Source organism: Schistocerca gregaria, chromosome 1 (genome assembly GCF_023897955.1).
Source record: "Schistocerca gregaria isolate iqSchGreg1 chromosome 1, iqSchGreg1.2, whole genome shotgun sequence".
Lineage (NCBI taxonomy): Eukaryota > Metazoa > Arthropoda > Insecta > Orthoptera > Acrididae > Schistocerca > Schistocerca gregaria.
The window spans coordinates 1,192,976,225-1,192,992,745 of NC_064920.1; the positions used below are offsets into that span (position 1 = coordinate 1,192,976,225).

Below are 16,521 nucleotides of genomic sequence, written 5' to 3' on the forward strand. Positions count from 1 at the left end.
TGTAACTAATAATAATGGCGTGGCAGCGTCGAAATGTGTCAGACCACAAGTAGGCAATATGCATGCATTGGACAATGTTCGCGGCTAGGGAAAACTGTGCTCTACTGCTCCCTGCTGGGAGGCGCAGAAAGTCCTTTCGCACCTGTGCTGTGGGCGAAGACTGTGCTGCCACACAATCCTGTGGTACAAAGTTGAATTAAATCTCAGCAGTGTGTTGCATTTAGTTATGAATCGGAAGTTCTTGTTTTCCCTGTTCTGATTTAATGCAACGTTTAACTGAAAACCTGCATCCCTGTTGATATAATTGTCTGTCATATAGATATGTATGGCTTCCTTAACAACAGTCCCAGAAACATGGCACTATGGATAAAATTTCAGTCTCTTCAAAAAAATTCAATGCCCCGTGTCTAAGCAATGCTTCGCCACCGCTAATTTATCAGATTGCCCCACTTGTGCATGACGATGGTGTTTGACACAATGTTCTTGGCCAGTTCATTATGTTTGCCCAATATAAGATTTTCCACATTTCCTATGGTCAGTCTCGTCTTTGACCAAGCACAATTAATTCCTCAATTTTTCTTGTGGCCGAAAAACACACTTTATGTCATGCCTTTTGAGGATTCTTTCTAGTCTTCAAGATATGCCACCAAAATGTGCAACACCACCATTGCAATGGGTGCCTCCAGATCTTCATTTACATCCCCACTTTGAATTTGCTTGGAATGGAATTCATACCGTATCCATCTATCAGAACAGCCATTATGTTTTAATACCATTGTTAGGTGTTGTAGCTCACCAGATCGTGTCTCTGCATCTGAGACCAAATATGCAATACAAACCAAAGTCCATACTACACTAGCGCATTGTGCAGGATGATATCTAGTGGCCTGCAAATGTAGTTCCGTGAGAGTTGCTTTGCAATAGACAGTATATCCCTAGTGTATCATCGGCTTTCCTTCTGACCGTGGCATCCAGGAATGGAAACATGGCATCTTTCTCCACTTTCATTGTGAACTGTATATTCAGATGCAGTGAGTTCAGATGCCGAAGAAACACAGCTAATGTCTCTGTTGTTCCATGGAACCACACCACAAATATATTGTCTACATGCCCAGAAGCTGGAAGATTTGAGACTTGTTGACTGCAGTGCTTTTTCCTCAAAGTCTTCCATAAAACAGTTGGCCACCACAGGAGAAAGAGGACTTTCCATGGCGACACCATCACCTTGTACAAAATACTGGTCATGCAGTACGAAATAAGGAGAGGTAAGCACATGTTTAAACAACGCCACAATGTCATTACCAAACTGGCTGCTGGTATGCTCTAATGAGTCCTGCAGGTTTACTTTTGTAAATACAGATACTATGTCAATGATAACCAAAAGATGTCAGTTGTAGCTTCCCAGTGAGGTTGCAGAAGAGATGAGATAGGTGGGACATCGACCAAATTTTAACACAAGCCCCACCAAGAAGGTCTGACATCAGGTCAGCAGAAAGGTAAGCTCTGCAGGACTTGCTAGCAGATAAAGACGTTGTCATTTTATGCGCTGACAAGGGGAAAAAAGCACGATAGAGGTGCTGCTCAACGATCCTATTGAGAGAGGATCTGACTGGCAAGATCCAATAAAAAACTTTAGATCATCTCAAAGTTCTGTTCCTTCTAAAGTCATTTAGAGCTTACACCAACAGGCTGCAATTCCCCCAAGACTGTACAGTCTATGGAAGGCACACAAGGATGGGTATCCTCTTCGCCCAATAGTAAGCAACATTGATGCTCCTATTTTCTGGCCAATCATCTTACTTAGCTGTTGGGACCTCTCATAGGCAAGTGTAACCACCATATCCAAAATTCAGAGTACCTCATACGATGCCTGAAGACAATTAAGGTTGATTGGTTTGTGGGATTGAAGGGACCAGACTGCTATGGTCATCGGTCCGAAGACGATTAAGCTACAACTGTCGGGTCTTTTGGTTCGCTTTGGCATTCCATCTTTATTTACGGAAGTACCCCTGCAGGACTTATCAGAGCTTACCAGCAGCCAGTTTGAGAATGATATTATGGCATTGTTTAAACACATACTTAACTTATTTCTTATTGAATGATCAGTATCTGAACATGTGGATGGTGTTGCCACAGGAAGTCGTCTGTCTCTCATGGTGGTCAACAGTTTTATGGAAGACCTTTAGGGAAAACTTCTGCAGCAAGCAAGTTACATTCCTGCTTCTGGCGGTATGTAGGCGATACATTAGTGATGTGGCCCCACGTGTGTGTTTCTCCAGCATCTGAACCAACAGCATTCGAAAACACAGTTCACAATGAGGTGGAAAAAGAAGGCATTTTACCATTTCTGGATGTTATGGTCAGGAGGAAAGCTGATGGTACACTGGAACATAGTGTCTAAAGCAAACACACACACACATGGAGCTATATTTGCAGGACAAAAGTTGCCTTCATTCTGCATAATGTAATAGTGTCTTACATTCTTTGGGGCATGGAGCGCATGTGATCTCAGATGCCGACAGTCTACTTGCTGAGCTATAACACCTAACAACGGTATTCCAACATAATGGCTATTCTGGTAGAAATGTGATGCATTCCATTATAAGCAAACTAAAAGTTGTGATGTAAATAAAAATGCAGAGGCACCCACTGCAATGGCATTCTTGCCCTATTTTAGCAGTATGTCTTCAAGAATAGAAAGAATCCTCAAATGGGACTATGTCAAGTGTGTTTTTCAGCCACCAGTAGCATTGAGGAATTAGCTGTGCTCGGTCAAAGATGAGAATCATCTTAGGAAACTTGACATGTATTAAGATCCCATGCCAATCATACACACCTGGGGCAACCTGAATGATCAGCAGTGGCAGGGAATTGTCTGGACATGGGGCATTGCATGTTTTATGAAAAGATATAAATTTTCTGGGACTGTGTTGTTAAGGAGGCCATAAATATTGACACAGTGGACAATCTTGTCAACAGATGCAGGTTTTCAATTAAGCACTGCCTGGCTGCCATTAAAGCCAAACAGGAAAGCAAGAAATTCCAATTAATGACTCAGCACAAAGTACTGTTGAGATTTAATTCGGTTTTTAACCACAGGAGTGTCCAGCAACACAGTTATTGCCTGTCGTGCACACACTAAAGGCCTTACTGCAGCTCCAGCAGGGAGCACATAAGGGTTGTTTTCCACTAACTGCAATAATCTTCCCACGCACACATATTGCATGCTCCTGGCCTGATAAATTTTGATGTCGCTACATGATTATCATCAGTCTCATCTTGCAGCAGTGACAGCAGCATTTGCCACCACCTGAAGTTGTCAAGCAGTGGCATCGATGAAATACTGTGGGATTTGCACAATACGATCCAGTTCAAACCCGTGAACTGTATCTGCATGTTCATATTTGTTGACTCTTCTGTTAAGTATGTCATTTGAGTTCTGTCTGCAAGGAAGTCCTGTATCCAACCACAATTTTTTTCCAATAATTGTTAAGTGCGTATTTTGTTCACTAAACTACAGTGCTGCACAGTATCAGATGCTTCCCAGGAATCAAGGAACACCGCATCAACTCGAGCACCTTTGTCTGTGGCACCCTGGGTCTCACAGAAGAGCAGCATTTTTTTTTTAATAAGATTTAAGTATTTTAAGATATCTTTCAGCAGGATCCATTTTATTTTTATAGAGAAAAAAAATTATTCTCAAAAAACGTCATCATCTTTGACCATGAAAAATGCTCTTTAAACTAACAGAAGACTGACCTAAGAAATATCGACCTATAATTATGCTAATCCATCTGACAAACCTTCTCGGAAATGGGAATGGGAATTACTTTTCAAATTGCTAAGTACCCTTTGTTGCTTCAGTGACATATGATAAACTACTGCTAGACAGTGTGGAGATCACGTATCCTCGAGTGTTGAAATACTGGTTACATAATTTGGGCTTTATGAAAGTTTATTGCTTCACCACTGAGTAAGTGTTATATTGCTGCAACTACAATTCATTTAGCAGTGTCTCACATTTAAAAGTAATCTTTGCCCACTGACAATGCTTTCTGAAACACTGATTGTTGCTTCACATACGAAATTGACGTAGCATTGCAGTAGTGAGTGCACAATAATAACTGTGAAGTAGAACTGGTCGGCTGCATTCACCATCGTATTCATACCACATAATGTTAACCTTAAGGTTTTAGTATAAAGTGGTTTATGTCATGCTAGGTATATAGGACAGTGTTAAACCTGGGTGTAGCTAAATTGGTTTGAAATGAATAATGAGTTCAGTAATAAATCACAGTGTCCAGTGATTCACTGTTAACCGATATCAATTGAACCTTTCATTGTTCACTTCCTAAAAATTACCAGCAAAAGGAAGTATATAATTAGATCATTGAGTTGAAGTGATAGATATTGCCTGTCATTAGAGTACACTAGTAAGTCATGTTATAAGCGGAATCCAGACAGACCTACATTCCATCCTGCAACAATCTTCGGATCCCGGGGTCAGATCAGCCTCCAAACATGTTGGATGAATTTTAAATTTTATTGTAACCTCAATTTTTCAAGTAACACTGACCAAGGAAGAAGATACAGACAATGAATGATTATTCAGATCACAAAATTGTTTGTGCAGTGTACGTATTTTAACAATAATGCCTAGAGAAAAAAGAGAATTTCCACTGTGTTAATGAGGACGACAGTGGCCATTTAAATAGCTTTGATATAGATGATATTAATCAATTGGAAGTAACTGACAGCATTCAAACTGTAGAAGCAACAGACAAAGTTCAAGACTGAATGCACACATTGAATCTGTACAGACAGAGACAGACAACAATCATGTTGATGATGTATGAAGGGAGAATATGTTAATAATTTTTAAAAAGTATAAAAAACTAGATGATCATGAGCAAAAGTTGAACAATGAAACAGTCATCGGTTGGGTCAAGAACTGAAAGCTGATAATCAAAAATTGAGAGCTGATATGAACAAGGGGTTGAACAAAAATGTGATTGAAATGTATAACATCTTGCAACAACTATTCATGGATTGGTAAAACAGGCCTATAAGACAGACAAAAACTGAACATTCTGCTCGTACTCACAAGGGAATGGTATCATCCTATAAGTCGACACCAACCCTGAAATTTTTCATACAGGGAGAATACAGTTAAATAAATGCACTGCCGAAACTGTAGCTGCTAATGCACACTGCAAGTTTTTTTTTTTTTAAGTTACTCATATGTGCTGCATGAAGAATCTCTTATAACTGCAGTTTGTATAGCCCTTTCTGCCTGGCGCTTGAATCAGCATATAAGCAAACTCAGCATTGACAAGAGAATGTGCAAATTTTGAGCACCATTCTAAAAATGTTTCAAATAGTTAATTTTTTTGAATAACTTACAGTTCATATATGCAGCTAAACTGCTGCAGGTGTAATTGTTACATAAGAGACTAACAGAAAGAAAATCAAGATGTATGTTGTTTCATTACAGACTACTTCCACCTATCGGAACTTTCAGTACTTGACATTACGTATTTTATAAAAATTCCTGTAGCACAGCTGTTATAATTCTTGACTGATGTATATCTGGAACAGTTCCTTGTTTATTGCTTGTAGTTGTTGCGCAAATAGAATGTGTCTATTAAATGACTAAAATAAACCATGTCCTTACACAAGGCACACCAGATAGAGGAAAGATTGGATTTGGGCACTTCACAGTATTTACTAATTTTATTGGAGTAAGAAATGGTTGTGGCCATTGTTCTGCATATTTTGCTGCTTAGCAGGCACAACTGATCAGATTCGTAAAGTGTGTTGATGCAAGCTGACTGCAAAAATGACTGAATTTTAACAATACTGTTCCACTGATAAACCTGAAACGACAAAGAGCTATCAGAAACTATACAGTCCAACAAGTTCTTGAAATGCACTATAACATATAAAAACTTCTTTATCAATTGGATGAATGACAATATGTTCCGGGTGTACTCAGAATTACACAAACTGTCTATTCATCATCCTCCTAAAGACAAGGTTATTCTAAATGATGGATCCATTTTCAAAACTCCAGAGTTATTCTCAAGTACAAATCCAAATTGAACAAGCTTTATACCAACGAAAAGAGGAAGTTTCAAAGTTTTTCATAATGTTTGATATCAACATAATAATTTGTAATTAATTAGTATAAATAAGTATTTAATAGAAATGCGATAAATTTTATAAATGGTAAATGTGGCCACTGTTAGCTGCACGTCAAACATTGACATGGTAGAGAAACTCGTCCCACACACGCGAAAGTGCATCTGCTGTTACTGAGTGCATGGCAACAGTGATCATGTTCCTAAGATTGTTCAGAGTGGTTGGTAGAGGCGGGACGTAACCAGCTTCCTTCACATAATCCATTAGAAATAGTTGCAGGGTGAGAGATCAGGTGGTCTCGGTGGCCAGAAGTGCAGAGCCAGGTCCTCAAGTCCCCTGTGACCGATCCAGTGCTGAAGAAAGGAATCATTCACAAAGCCCCTCATACAGCATGGTGCGAATAGGGCAGAGCTCCATACTGTTGGAGAATGAAGTCCTGGGAATATTCCATAATTTGAGGGAACAGACATTGTTCCAACATATCCAAGTAGATGATTCCCGTTACAGTTCTTTCTGCAAAGAAAAATGGTCCATAAACCCTTGTATGGGATTCGACACAGGACCTGTTGATCTTTGGTGAGTCTCTTTCATGTTGCAATGGTGAATGTGGATTTTCCAAACCCCATATGCAAACATAGTACTTGCTGACTTTTCCACCAAGATGGAACATCGCTTCATCGCTACAAGTTACATGCTGTAGAGATGCGTCAACCTCCATCTTTGCTAGCACATAACCACATAATGCAAGACGCTTCTCTTTGTCATTTGGGTTGAGAGTCTGCACAAGCTGTAATCGGTAGGGCTTGTCTAGCAAATGTCATTTCATAACTTTTGATACAGTTGGATGGAGTATTCCAAGTTCTTGACTGGCTCTATTGGTAGACTTACTGGGACTGCGCACAAAGCTTTCTTGAATCCGTCAGATATCATCAGCTGATACATGCGGTCAGTCTATGCTTTCTCCTTTGCACACACTCCCAGTCTGTTTAAATTGCTTAAACCAACGGCTAATGCTGGTGGTTAAATACCGAATTTGGAACGAAATGCCCACTGCACTGCAATTTGCAACTAACTTTTCGCTAACAAGAATGCAGAAAACCTTGTGCTCCACTTGCCATCTCACTCACAACTGACAGTGAAACAGAATGGCAGCCTTACTGCCACGCGAACTCTACCGGCCGCTTATGAAACCGTCGCCGTCTGCCCACCAAAAACTTTGAAACTTCCTCTTTTCACTGGTATAAAGTTTGTTCATTTTGGATTTGTACTTGAATACATATGAATTTTTTGAAATGGGACCATCATTTAGAATAACCCAGTAGGTAACTTAGCCACATCTGCACTCAGAATCCCTCCAAATCTTGGGGAAAAAAGAAATCAGTAAGTTAACATATTTTGCATATTCTCATTCAATAATGTCCTATGGAATTATGTTCTGGGGTAACTCATCTTTAAGAAAGAAAGTTTTCATTCCTCAAAAACATGCTTTAAGAATAATATGTGGTGCTCGCACATGATCATCTTGTAGATGTCTGTTTAAGGAGTTGGGCATTTTGAGTTTCCAATTTATTTATTCCCTCATGAATAATTCATTGCACTTCAAAGAAGAACAATGATTTACATAATTACAATACCAGAAGAAAAAATGACATTCATTACACCACATTAAGGTTGTCTTTAGAACAAAAAGAGGTGTAAAATTCTGCAACTAAAATTTTTGCGGCTTATGCCCTATATTAAATGTCTGACTGACAGCAAGGTAAAATTTGAAAACAAACTGAAAAACATTTCTCCTTGGCAACCCCTCCTATTCCATAGAAGAATTTCTATTATTGTAAGATTTGCCATGCAAAATGATCCATGGAACATGAAACTAACGAACATCCAGATCAAGAGTCCAACTGAAACAATATTAGTTTTTGCATCTGGTATGAAGACGCTTTGGGCATAACTTTAATTTACTCTCTCTCATTTTTCCAGATTTTGCTAATTTGATTACAAGATTTCAGCAACAAAACAGTTCTCTTTTTTAAATTTTTGGTGCTAATTTGCCTTGAGGTTCCTGAAGACATATAAAGCTGCAGAAATAGTAACCCACTGAAACTTATCACCAGCATCATTGTATTCAAAAGTGTAATAGCATTCATCGACTGCAGAAGCATTTTTTTTTGCTCGAAATGATAAAGTGCAGTTTGCACACAGGACATGTCCTCTATGCATTTACTTGAAAGTAAACTTTGTAATTTTGCCAATTCCTGTACCAAATATGAGGGCATGCTGAAAAGTAATGCCTCCAAAGCTTTTGATGTGAAATCTCTTAAAGCTTTTTAAATAAAGGTTATTGAAGTTCTATATCTTGATTCTTTGTGTAAACTTATTTATTTTATAACCAAGTCACCCTGGCTATGAACATTTCTCCCAACAAGTGACCAGTTTGTTGATACCTTCACTGTACAATGTTTGAATTTGTTCATGGAGCCACGTCACCACCTATGCTTGCACCATTTCATCACTATCAAAGTGAAGTCCTCTAAAGCACTTAAGTTCTGGAAACAGATGAAAAGTCGGGACTATATGGATGATGACAATTGGTAACTATGAATTCAAGGTGTCAGATTGTTGTGGACGTCTGAGTGTTTTTGAGTGATGCATTCTATTATAGCGTGCCATTTCTCACACACCATCATTATGTTACACTTTACAATTCAGAGCCTTATCGCTGCAGAGGGCTGCAAATTTGCAGATGTGGAGAATAAAGACGCAGACTGTTAAATAATATTTGTTTTATTTTAAAAACTTTAAGAGTTTTCACATTAAAAAATTAAAGGTCTTATTTTATGCATATCTTCATCATTCACTGAATCTGTTTAACCAGGCTGAAGAAGCCTGCAAAGTTTATCTTTCATGTAATTCAGAGGGCCTAGTCTCTTACATCTCCCTCATTAATGCTGAACTGACTGAAATGAACAGTTTTAAATCATTCAAATGCTTTCTCTTTCACACATTTGAGAATTTCATTTTGGCAAATATTTCATACTTCGTGTAACTCTTTCTTACATTTATACAGTTAACGTCAAGATTTTATGACCTGAAACCAGCTTTACACATTGCTTAACTTCAACACTTTCTCTCTCAACCATTTAACCAAAAATCTACAGCCTTTCTTTTGTCACTAAAAGCTATTATTGTATGCCTTTTCTTTGGGCTAGAAAGGTAATGCAATTTTGTTCTGGACTTTAGCTAGTGCAATGATCATCTTTGTAATCTCAGTTCATGGAATCATCAGTTACTTCCCGATTCCTTTACTGTTTACACTATTTCTAACAAAAGGTCAACAAAATTTGAATGAATTCCCAGAAACTACTTAATAAGTAACAATTCAGTGAAGTAGATGCTTTTGATTGCATACCACATTCTTTATATTTCATCTTTGCAAGTTTGCAAACATTAATTGGATTCCACATTATTGTGAAACTCTAGAAACTGCACAAAGACAGACGCTATCAGCAAGCAAATACGAACAAACATGAAAAAAATTAATTACGTTTTGTCTCCATTGTTAACACTTAGCGATACTGAAAACAAAACTGCTAATTATTATGGATATTGAATGAGTTGCAAATTAGAACAAATATTTGCTAAACAATTGTGTCAGAGGAACTATCAGCAGAAACTAAAATTGGCTTTACAAATTCCTTTCACATTGTGCCTTGTTATCTGTTGATACCAAGAACATGTGCCTGCTATCTGCTTCAGTTACGGCAGGGGTGCACATTTCTCCAGCTGCCTAGCGAGCTATAATTTAGCAAATTTCACCATTTTATTAAATATACTGGCAGAGTGTCTTAGCAGCAAAAGCTCTGCCACTGCAGTTGTTTTGCTCTATTCTTCCTGAATAAAAATTTTCTGGGCGAGTTTTCATTCGTAGGACTGGACAGTAAACAAGAAGAGGAAGAAGCCAAGTTTGCTTGACTTCAGTTTCAATCTCACAGCAACATGAATTTGGTCTATTGAACCGAGAACACTCTTCTGGTCTCGAAATTGATAACAACTGGATAAATTCGTCAAGGGCAAACATAATGGCGATGCTGAGCTCAATCCATCTCGTTGCCAATCGACAATTTAACGTTTCATGTTCAAGGATTCCAAATGAATCAGCATTTGTGTATAGCAAATGTATTTTTTGTTGCTACATACAGGGAAAGTTCAGCATAGAAAATTTTACATCACCTGCAGAGTTAGAAACAACATTCTCAATTGAGTATCAGTCCCAGGATCGACATAACAAGGTGTGTAATTTACTAAACCATCAAAAGTATGGTGAGGATAGCAATCTGAACTTGACAGTAGTCGTGAAGAAGAATTTGAGGTAGAAGAGTGGATCGAAAAAAATGTGAGAAGAAGAAAGATAAGAGAATTGTACAAAATTTTGGAAACAGAAAGAGAGGGAAAAATGATTGGAAAGCGAAGAGAAAGAAATTTCATGTTTACAGTCAAGTGATAATTCATAATGTCTTTCACAACTTCGACTTGTGTAGAAATTCATTAGTGTATATAAAATTACACAACGAACTGTTTCAAACTATAATACAGATGACAACAATTTATATGTTTAATGGCATGGGCACAGAGAATTTACTGCCAGATATCATGGCCTTTTTTTCCTCTGCTGTTCATGAGGTGCCAGTGAGGGATGCCATGACACTTACGGTACAGCCTATGCAAGAAGGTGACCTGCAAAAGCTGTGAGTGATTAAAATAAAATAGTGGGACATTAAACATTTTCATGTGCAGATGCTCAAAGTTCACAGGAATTATTTATGTACAAACACAAAATTCAAGCTTTCGCAACTAACAGTTGCTTCGTCAGGAAAGAAGGAAGGAGAGGGGAAAGACGAAAGGATGTGGGTTTTTCCCCCTAAGGTCAGTCTTTCTGCTCCCAGGATTGGAATGACTCCTTACCCTCTCCCTTAAAACCCACATCCTTTCGTCTTTCCCTCTCCTTCCCTCTTTCCTGACGAAGCAACCGTAGTTGCGAAAGCTTGAATTGTGTGTGTATGTTTGTATGTCTATCGACTTGCCAGCACTTTCGTTTGGTAAGTCACATCATCTTTATTTTTAGATATAAATATTTATTTATTTATATGTGTCACTAAATTCTCTCTGACACCTAATTTTTGTTCTTCATTTCTGAACATACTGTTACCACTTATGTAATGTATTATATATCTTGTGTGTAAATTTTAAACATAACCTGATTACTCTTGCTATGTAGATATATTTGGTCTTACTCATGCTGTTTTCTTATGTTATTAAGCACAGCAGTGGTGACAGTCCAGTTGCGAAACTGAGTCTGCATTGATTAGTCGCAATCACTAATGTGTTCAGGCTAATTATTTGTGCCACACTCTGACAGCCTTATAGCTTCAGTGTGAAGTGAGGCACATGGAACATTGCTAAAACTGATGAGTTAAATTGGTCTGGAATGAGGAACATGTTCAGAATATTAAATCATACAGACAGTGGTCCGCTATTAACTGTTAGCAGTTGAACCTTTCATTGCCCACTTCCTAAAAATTACAAGCAGTAGGAGGTACACAGTTAAATCCTTGAGGTAAATAGGCAAGAGGTGGCATGTATCATGAAAGCAGACCAAATGGTAGAGTTAGGAATGGGAGCAAGTTCTTTAGCTCAATCTCTGTAGAACCTCACATGTATCTCATTGGTCTAGTTGCCTTTACACTGGTGACTCTCTATTCTGAAACTGCTTATCTAACCATCTGCCACTCTGTCATCTGCGCACTAACTGAAAGAATTAACTGTATTATGATTTTCCATGGTGTAATGATTTACAATGACAAAATTCAGTACTTCAATCTTCTCTTTGCCCACCCAACACAATTTGCTCAGCATTGCCTAATTTAATTTAACTACACTGCATTACTCTCATTTTATTCTTGTTGAAGAAACTAATTCATCTTGTATCACTTTTCAAGTTGCAATCCACTTCATTCCACTGATTCTCCGACTCCTTTTCGTCTGTGGTAGAATTATTCTGTCATCGCCTGATGTCAAAAGTTTTTATATCTTCTCCCCAAACTTTAGTTCCCTTTCCAAAATTCTCTTTCCTTTTATTTACTACTTCTTTGATATACAGACAAAGCAACAATGTAGATAGATTTCAGCAGTATCCCACTCTTGTCAAAAACTGCTGCCTCCCAAACAAACCTTATGAATTGAGTCAAAGCACCCAGCTATTATTAGTTTGCCCCACGAAGGCCCTTCTGCTATGCTGCTGAATTAGTGGCCAGTTAGAGCTCTTAACTATGGCACTTCACACGATTTGCTAGTACACTGCCCACAGAAAGTGTGATATTACTTTCCATGTTTACAATAACCCTGTAAAGATTATAACAACAAAGATTATCAGTTTTTGACAATATAATGTAATTGGATAGATAAAAAAAGTCTACCCACTAACCGGTGGCAGGAAACACACATATAATGCATTTCTTACATATGCAAACTTTTAGAGCCAGTGGCTCCTTCCTCTAGCAGAAGGGTTGAAGACAAACAGGGGTGAAGGAGAAGGGCTGGCGAGGTTTAAAAACGGTAGAGTTTGGAAAAGTCATCCAGAACCTCGGGTCAGAGGAAACTTACTAGACAGGATGAGCATAAAAGACTTGATTCCTTCAGACTTTCCTTCTCATCCCATTAAAAGTCTCCCCTTACTTGGGGTTATGGGTGACTTCTACTACTTTTCCTAAACTTCACCAGTCTTTTCCTTCACCCCTCCTCCTTTGCCCTTCAACCATCCTGCCAGGAGGAACCACTGGCTCCAAAAGCTTGCATATGTTTGTTTGTTTTTTTTTTTTTTTTTTTTTTGCGTGTGTGTGTTCTCCTGCCACCACTTGGTGAATAGATTTTTTATAATTGCTGTAAAGATTATTTTGTTTGCCGTCCTATTCACAATAATAAATTACATATGTTAAATGTAGCAGCACCTATTAAGCTGGGCGACGGGCAAATATTTTTACCCCTTCCCTACTACCAGCTTCTTTTTCAGGAATATCTTGAAAAAGAAGAATTTTAAGTTGCCGGTTACAATAAAGGTAACAAAACTGCCCCTTAACCTAACTACTCTTCTTGGCCTCCGTGAGTTTGTATTTGCCAGTCGTCTCCCGCCACCCCTCCCCCCCCCCCCCTTCAAGGGAACAATAAAATTTATTCCTAAAGATTATTTCTACAGTTCCATAGCTTATCTTTGAGACTTGAAAATGTCTATACAGTTTCATTTGATTAATCCTCCTGTATGTAATGACTAGGAATCTATCCAGTTCATATTTTATTACAGTTATAGCTTGAAATAAATTCTGACAAATCGGTCCAGGTTTTACTATTTTGTACAATACTGGTCTTAAGACTGCTCTAACAAAAACATTATGATTTACCTGGAACTGTCGAATAGGCTATCAGGAAGTCTGCTTGCGTTGGAATCCTATATGAAAGTGGGGCACCATCTGTTTCCGTTCTCAGTGTAATCCCACCATCCAATTTGTCACCCTGGCATGCCTGAAACACAGTAAAAGAGCAACACATTTAAACCTTTTTGTATGTTCAGGTAAGCACAACAACAGGGTGTATATGCAAAATTCCCAGATTTTTCCCTGATTTTCTGGTTAAAAATTCTACACCTTTTCTGTGCTAAGTGACAGTATACTTTTCCTCGGAACTGTAAAATTTATCAATCCTTTGAATGGTTATAGTTTTATATACCGCCATAGAATTTCCTGGCACATTAGAAAGCAAAACTCGGGGACAAAAACATGTTTTCGAACAATCTTTGATGTGCAGCAACATGCACGTTGCTTAAATTCGATTACGAAAGCACTCTTATCCCGAGCCAGTTATAGCTCATGTCACATGATCTCGTCACCCGATTACAGCGGATATTCAGAGCATAGGACATGCAATGTGTCAGCCAATAGCAGCATAACTTAAGTAGCTCTAACACAAACAGAAAAAGTTAATGTTTTAAATTAATAGATATAGTGTTACAAATACTAACAAAGAGACAGAGGGGCTGGCCAGTACTTACCTCAGATCAGTACAGCTGATAGATACACAAAACAGAAAAAAAAAATTTATCCTAGCTTTCAGAACTTTGTTCCTTCATCAGGGAGGAGAGAGGGGAGAAAGCATTCAGTTACTCACAACCCAGGTTATGAAGCAACAGGGGAAAGGTAAACAGGAAGGGTAGCAAAGATGGAGGCATGGGTGTCAGAGGGAAACCAAAGATATTCTACTGTAAGTACTGTGCCAGCATCAAACCAAAGAGGATGCATACAGAAGTAAAGAGGTATATAGTATAAAGATAAACAAAACTACATAGGATGAAAATGTGCGTGAATGGCTAAAGAGAAAAGGGATAGAGGATTAGACTGAAGAGTAAATGGGAGTGAGGTTGGTTAACACAGGTTCAGTCCAGGGGGATGGCAGGATGAAAGGATGTGTTGGAGTGCAAGCTCCCATCTCCGCAGTTCCGAGGGACTGGAGTTGGGTGGGAGAAGCCAAATGGCACGCATGGTGTAGCAGGTTCCTAGGTCCCTTAAATTATGCTGGAGGGCATGCTCTGCTACTGGGTATTGGACACCTCCTAGGTAGACAGTTCGTCTGTGCCCATTCATGCACTCAGAAGGGTGGAAATAAAATAAAATGTGAAACTAATAACATATTTGTCTTCCGTAATAATGTGAATGTATATTAATTCACTTGATAGCTCCCATCCATAGAAATCCATTGTGTTTCCACTTGACATGAGAGCAATAAACGAAGATGAAACAGCAAAATCACTAAACTTAAACACGAGTCACATGGAAACTACCCACCTCTCCGCTACAACTAAGACTGCTCTGTGCATCAGCCCAATTGAGTACAAATATCTCTATGGAGTGAGTATTTGGATGAGCAAAAAGAGAAATCTGGGAGTAACATCTCCTGCTGCTCAAGTGACTTGGTATTGGGACGGCACATGTTAGTCCGCATGGTGCTTAGCGTATTTTGAGTGTTATTACTTTGCTAGAACAGATAGATCACCTTCAGAAGCATCCTGAAACTTTGTATAAGCATTTTATAGACATTTTAACAATTTTATACCTGGAATGAAATAGTTTTAGAGCTGTGAAGGGCATGGGTATTGTGCTTTTTCTCCACAGTATCATAGCTCAGTGCCACTTTACTTACATTTTTTCGGGTGCGGGAAAAGAAGTGACAGCCAAGAATACCTTTTTAGGTTTTCTATTATATTTATTCATGCTGTCGAATTAATTACTACACAATGACACTGTTATTGGGTGCCGAAGCATCGCAGGAAAGGGGGACGCTTTCGTAGCAATGATATTGCTACTGTAAATAAGCAATTTACACCACCTGCTTTATTATTTGACAGCCAATAATATTTTTTTAGGTATTCTATTCCACTAACTCATATTGTCAAATCTTTGTTCCAATTAATTATCTTAAAAACACACTGTATTGGGTGCCAATGCATCACTATCAAAGCATTCTTCAGCTAAGTGTTTAGAACACACTTTACAATATTTTGTAGGGACGAAATTCTCTCTTCTTATTTTGTGGAGCCATATTTTGACACTCTGTTCATCCTTTGGGAAACTAGAATACAAAAGTTATATAATGTAGGAAACTGTCTCATGCAGAAGTACTTAGATACACACAAGGGTTTGAGGACCTGAATAAACTGGAGGAAATTAATCACACTGTCTTATATAAATATTATCTGCAGATGAACTTAGAACGAATACATAACACTGACTGGCAGCTTCAATGCACTTGCCAATTTATCTAGCATCTCTCTCATTAACACATTGGAAGGGGGGGGGGGGGGAGTGAGTAGAACATGCAGAAATTTGCTCTACAATACAAAATATTATAATATCGCATCTCTATATTTTTCTCCCCTTGAACCATGGACCTTGCCATTGTTGGGGAGACTTGCGTGCCTCAGCGATACAGATGGCCTACCGTAGGTGCAACACCAACGGAGGGTTATCTGTTGAGAGGCCAGACAATGTGTGGTTCCTGAAGAGGGGCAGCAGTCTTTTCAGTAGTTGCAGGGGCAACAGTCTGGATGATTGACTGATCTGGCCTTTTAACACTAACCAGAACGGCCTTGCAGTGCTGGCACTGCGAACGGCTGAAAGCAAAGGCAAACTACAGCCATAATTTTTCCTGAGGGCATGCACTTTTACTGTATGGTTAAATGATGATGGTGTCCTCTTGGGTAAAATATTACGGAGGTAAAAGAGTCTCCCATTCAGATGTCCGGGCGGGGACTACTCAAGAGGAAGTCGTTATCAGGAA

The 16,521-nt window shown here is 38.7% G+C and overlaps 1 protein-coding gene across 10 annotated transcripts in view; it reads right to left on the reverse strand.

Annotated features, from left to right (window-relative positions):
* Positions 1–16,521, reverse strand: part of LOC126284583 (caspase-1-like) — a 398,664-nt gene that overhangs the window by 25,062 nt on the left and 357,081 nt on the right. For all 10 annotated transcript variants that reach the window (XM_049983636.1, XM_049983653.1, XM_049983618.1 and 7 more), the window contains exon 5: positions 13,593–13,713. In XM_049983636.1, coding sequence (XP_049839593.1) covers positions 13,593–13,713 — 121 coding nt within the window. The remainder of the gene's footprint in view (positions 1–13,592; positions 13,714–16,521) is intronic.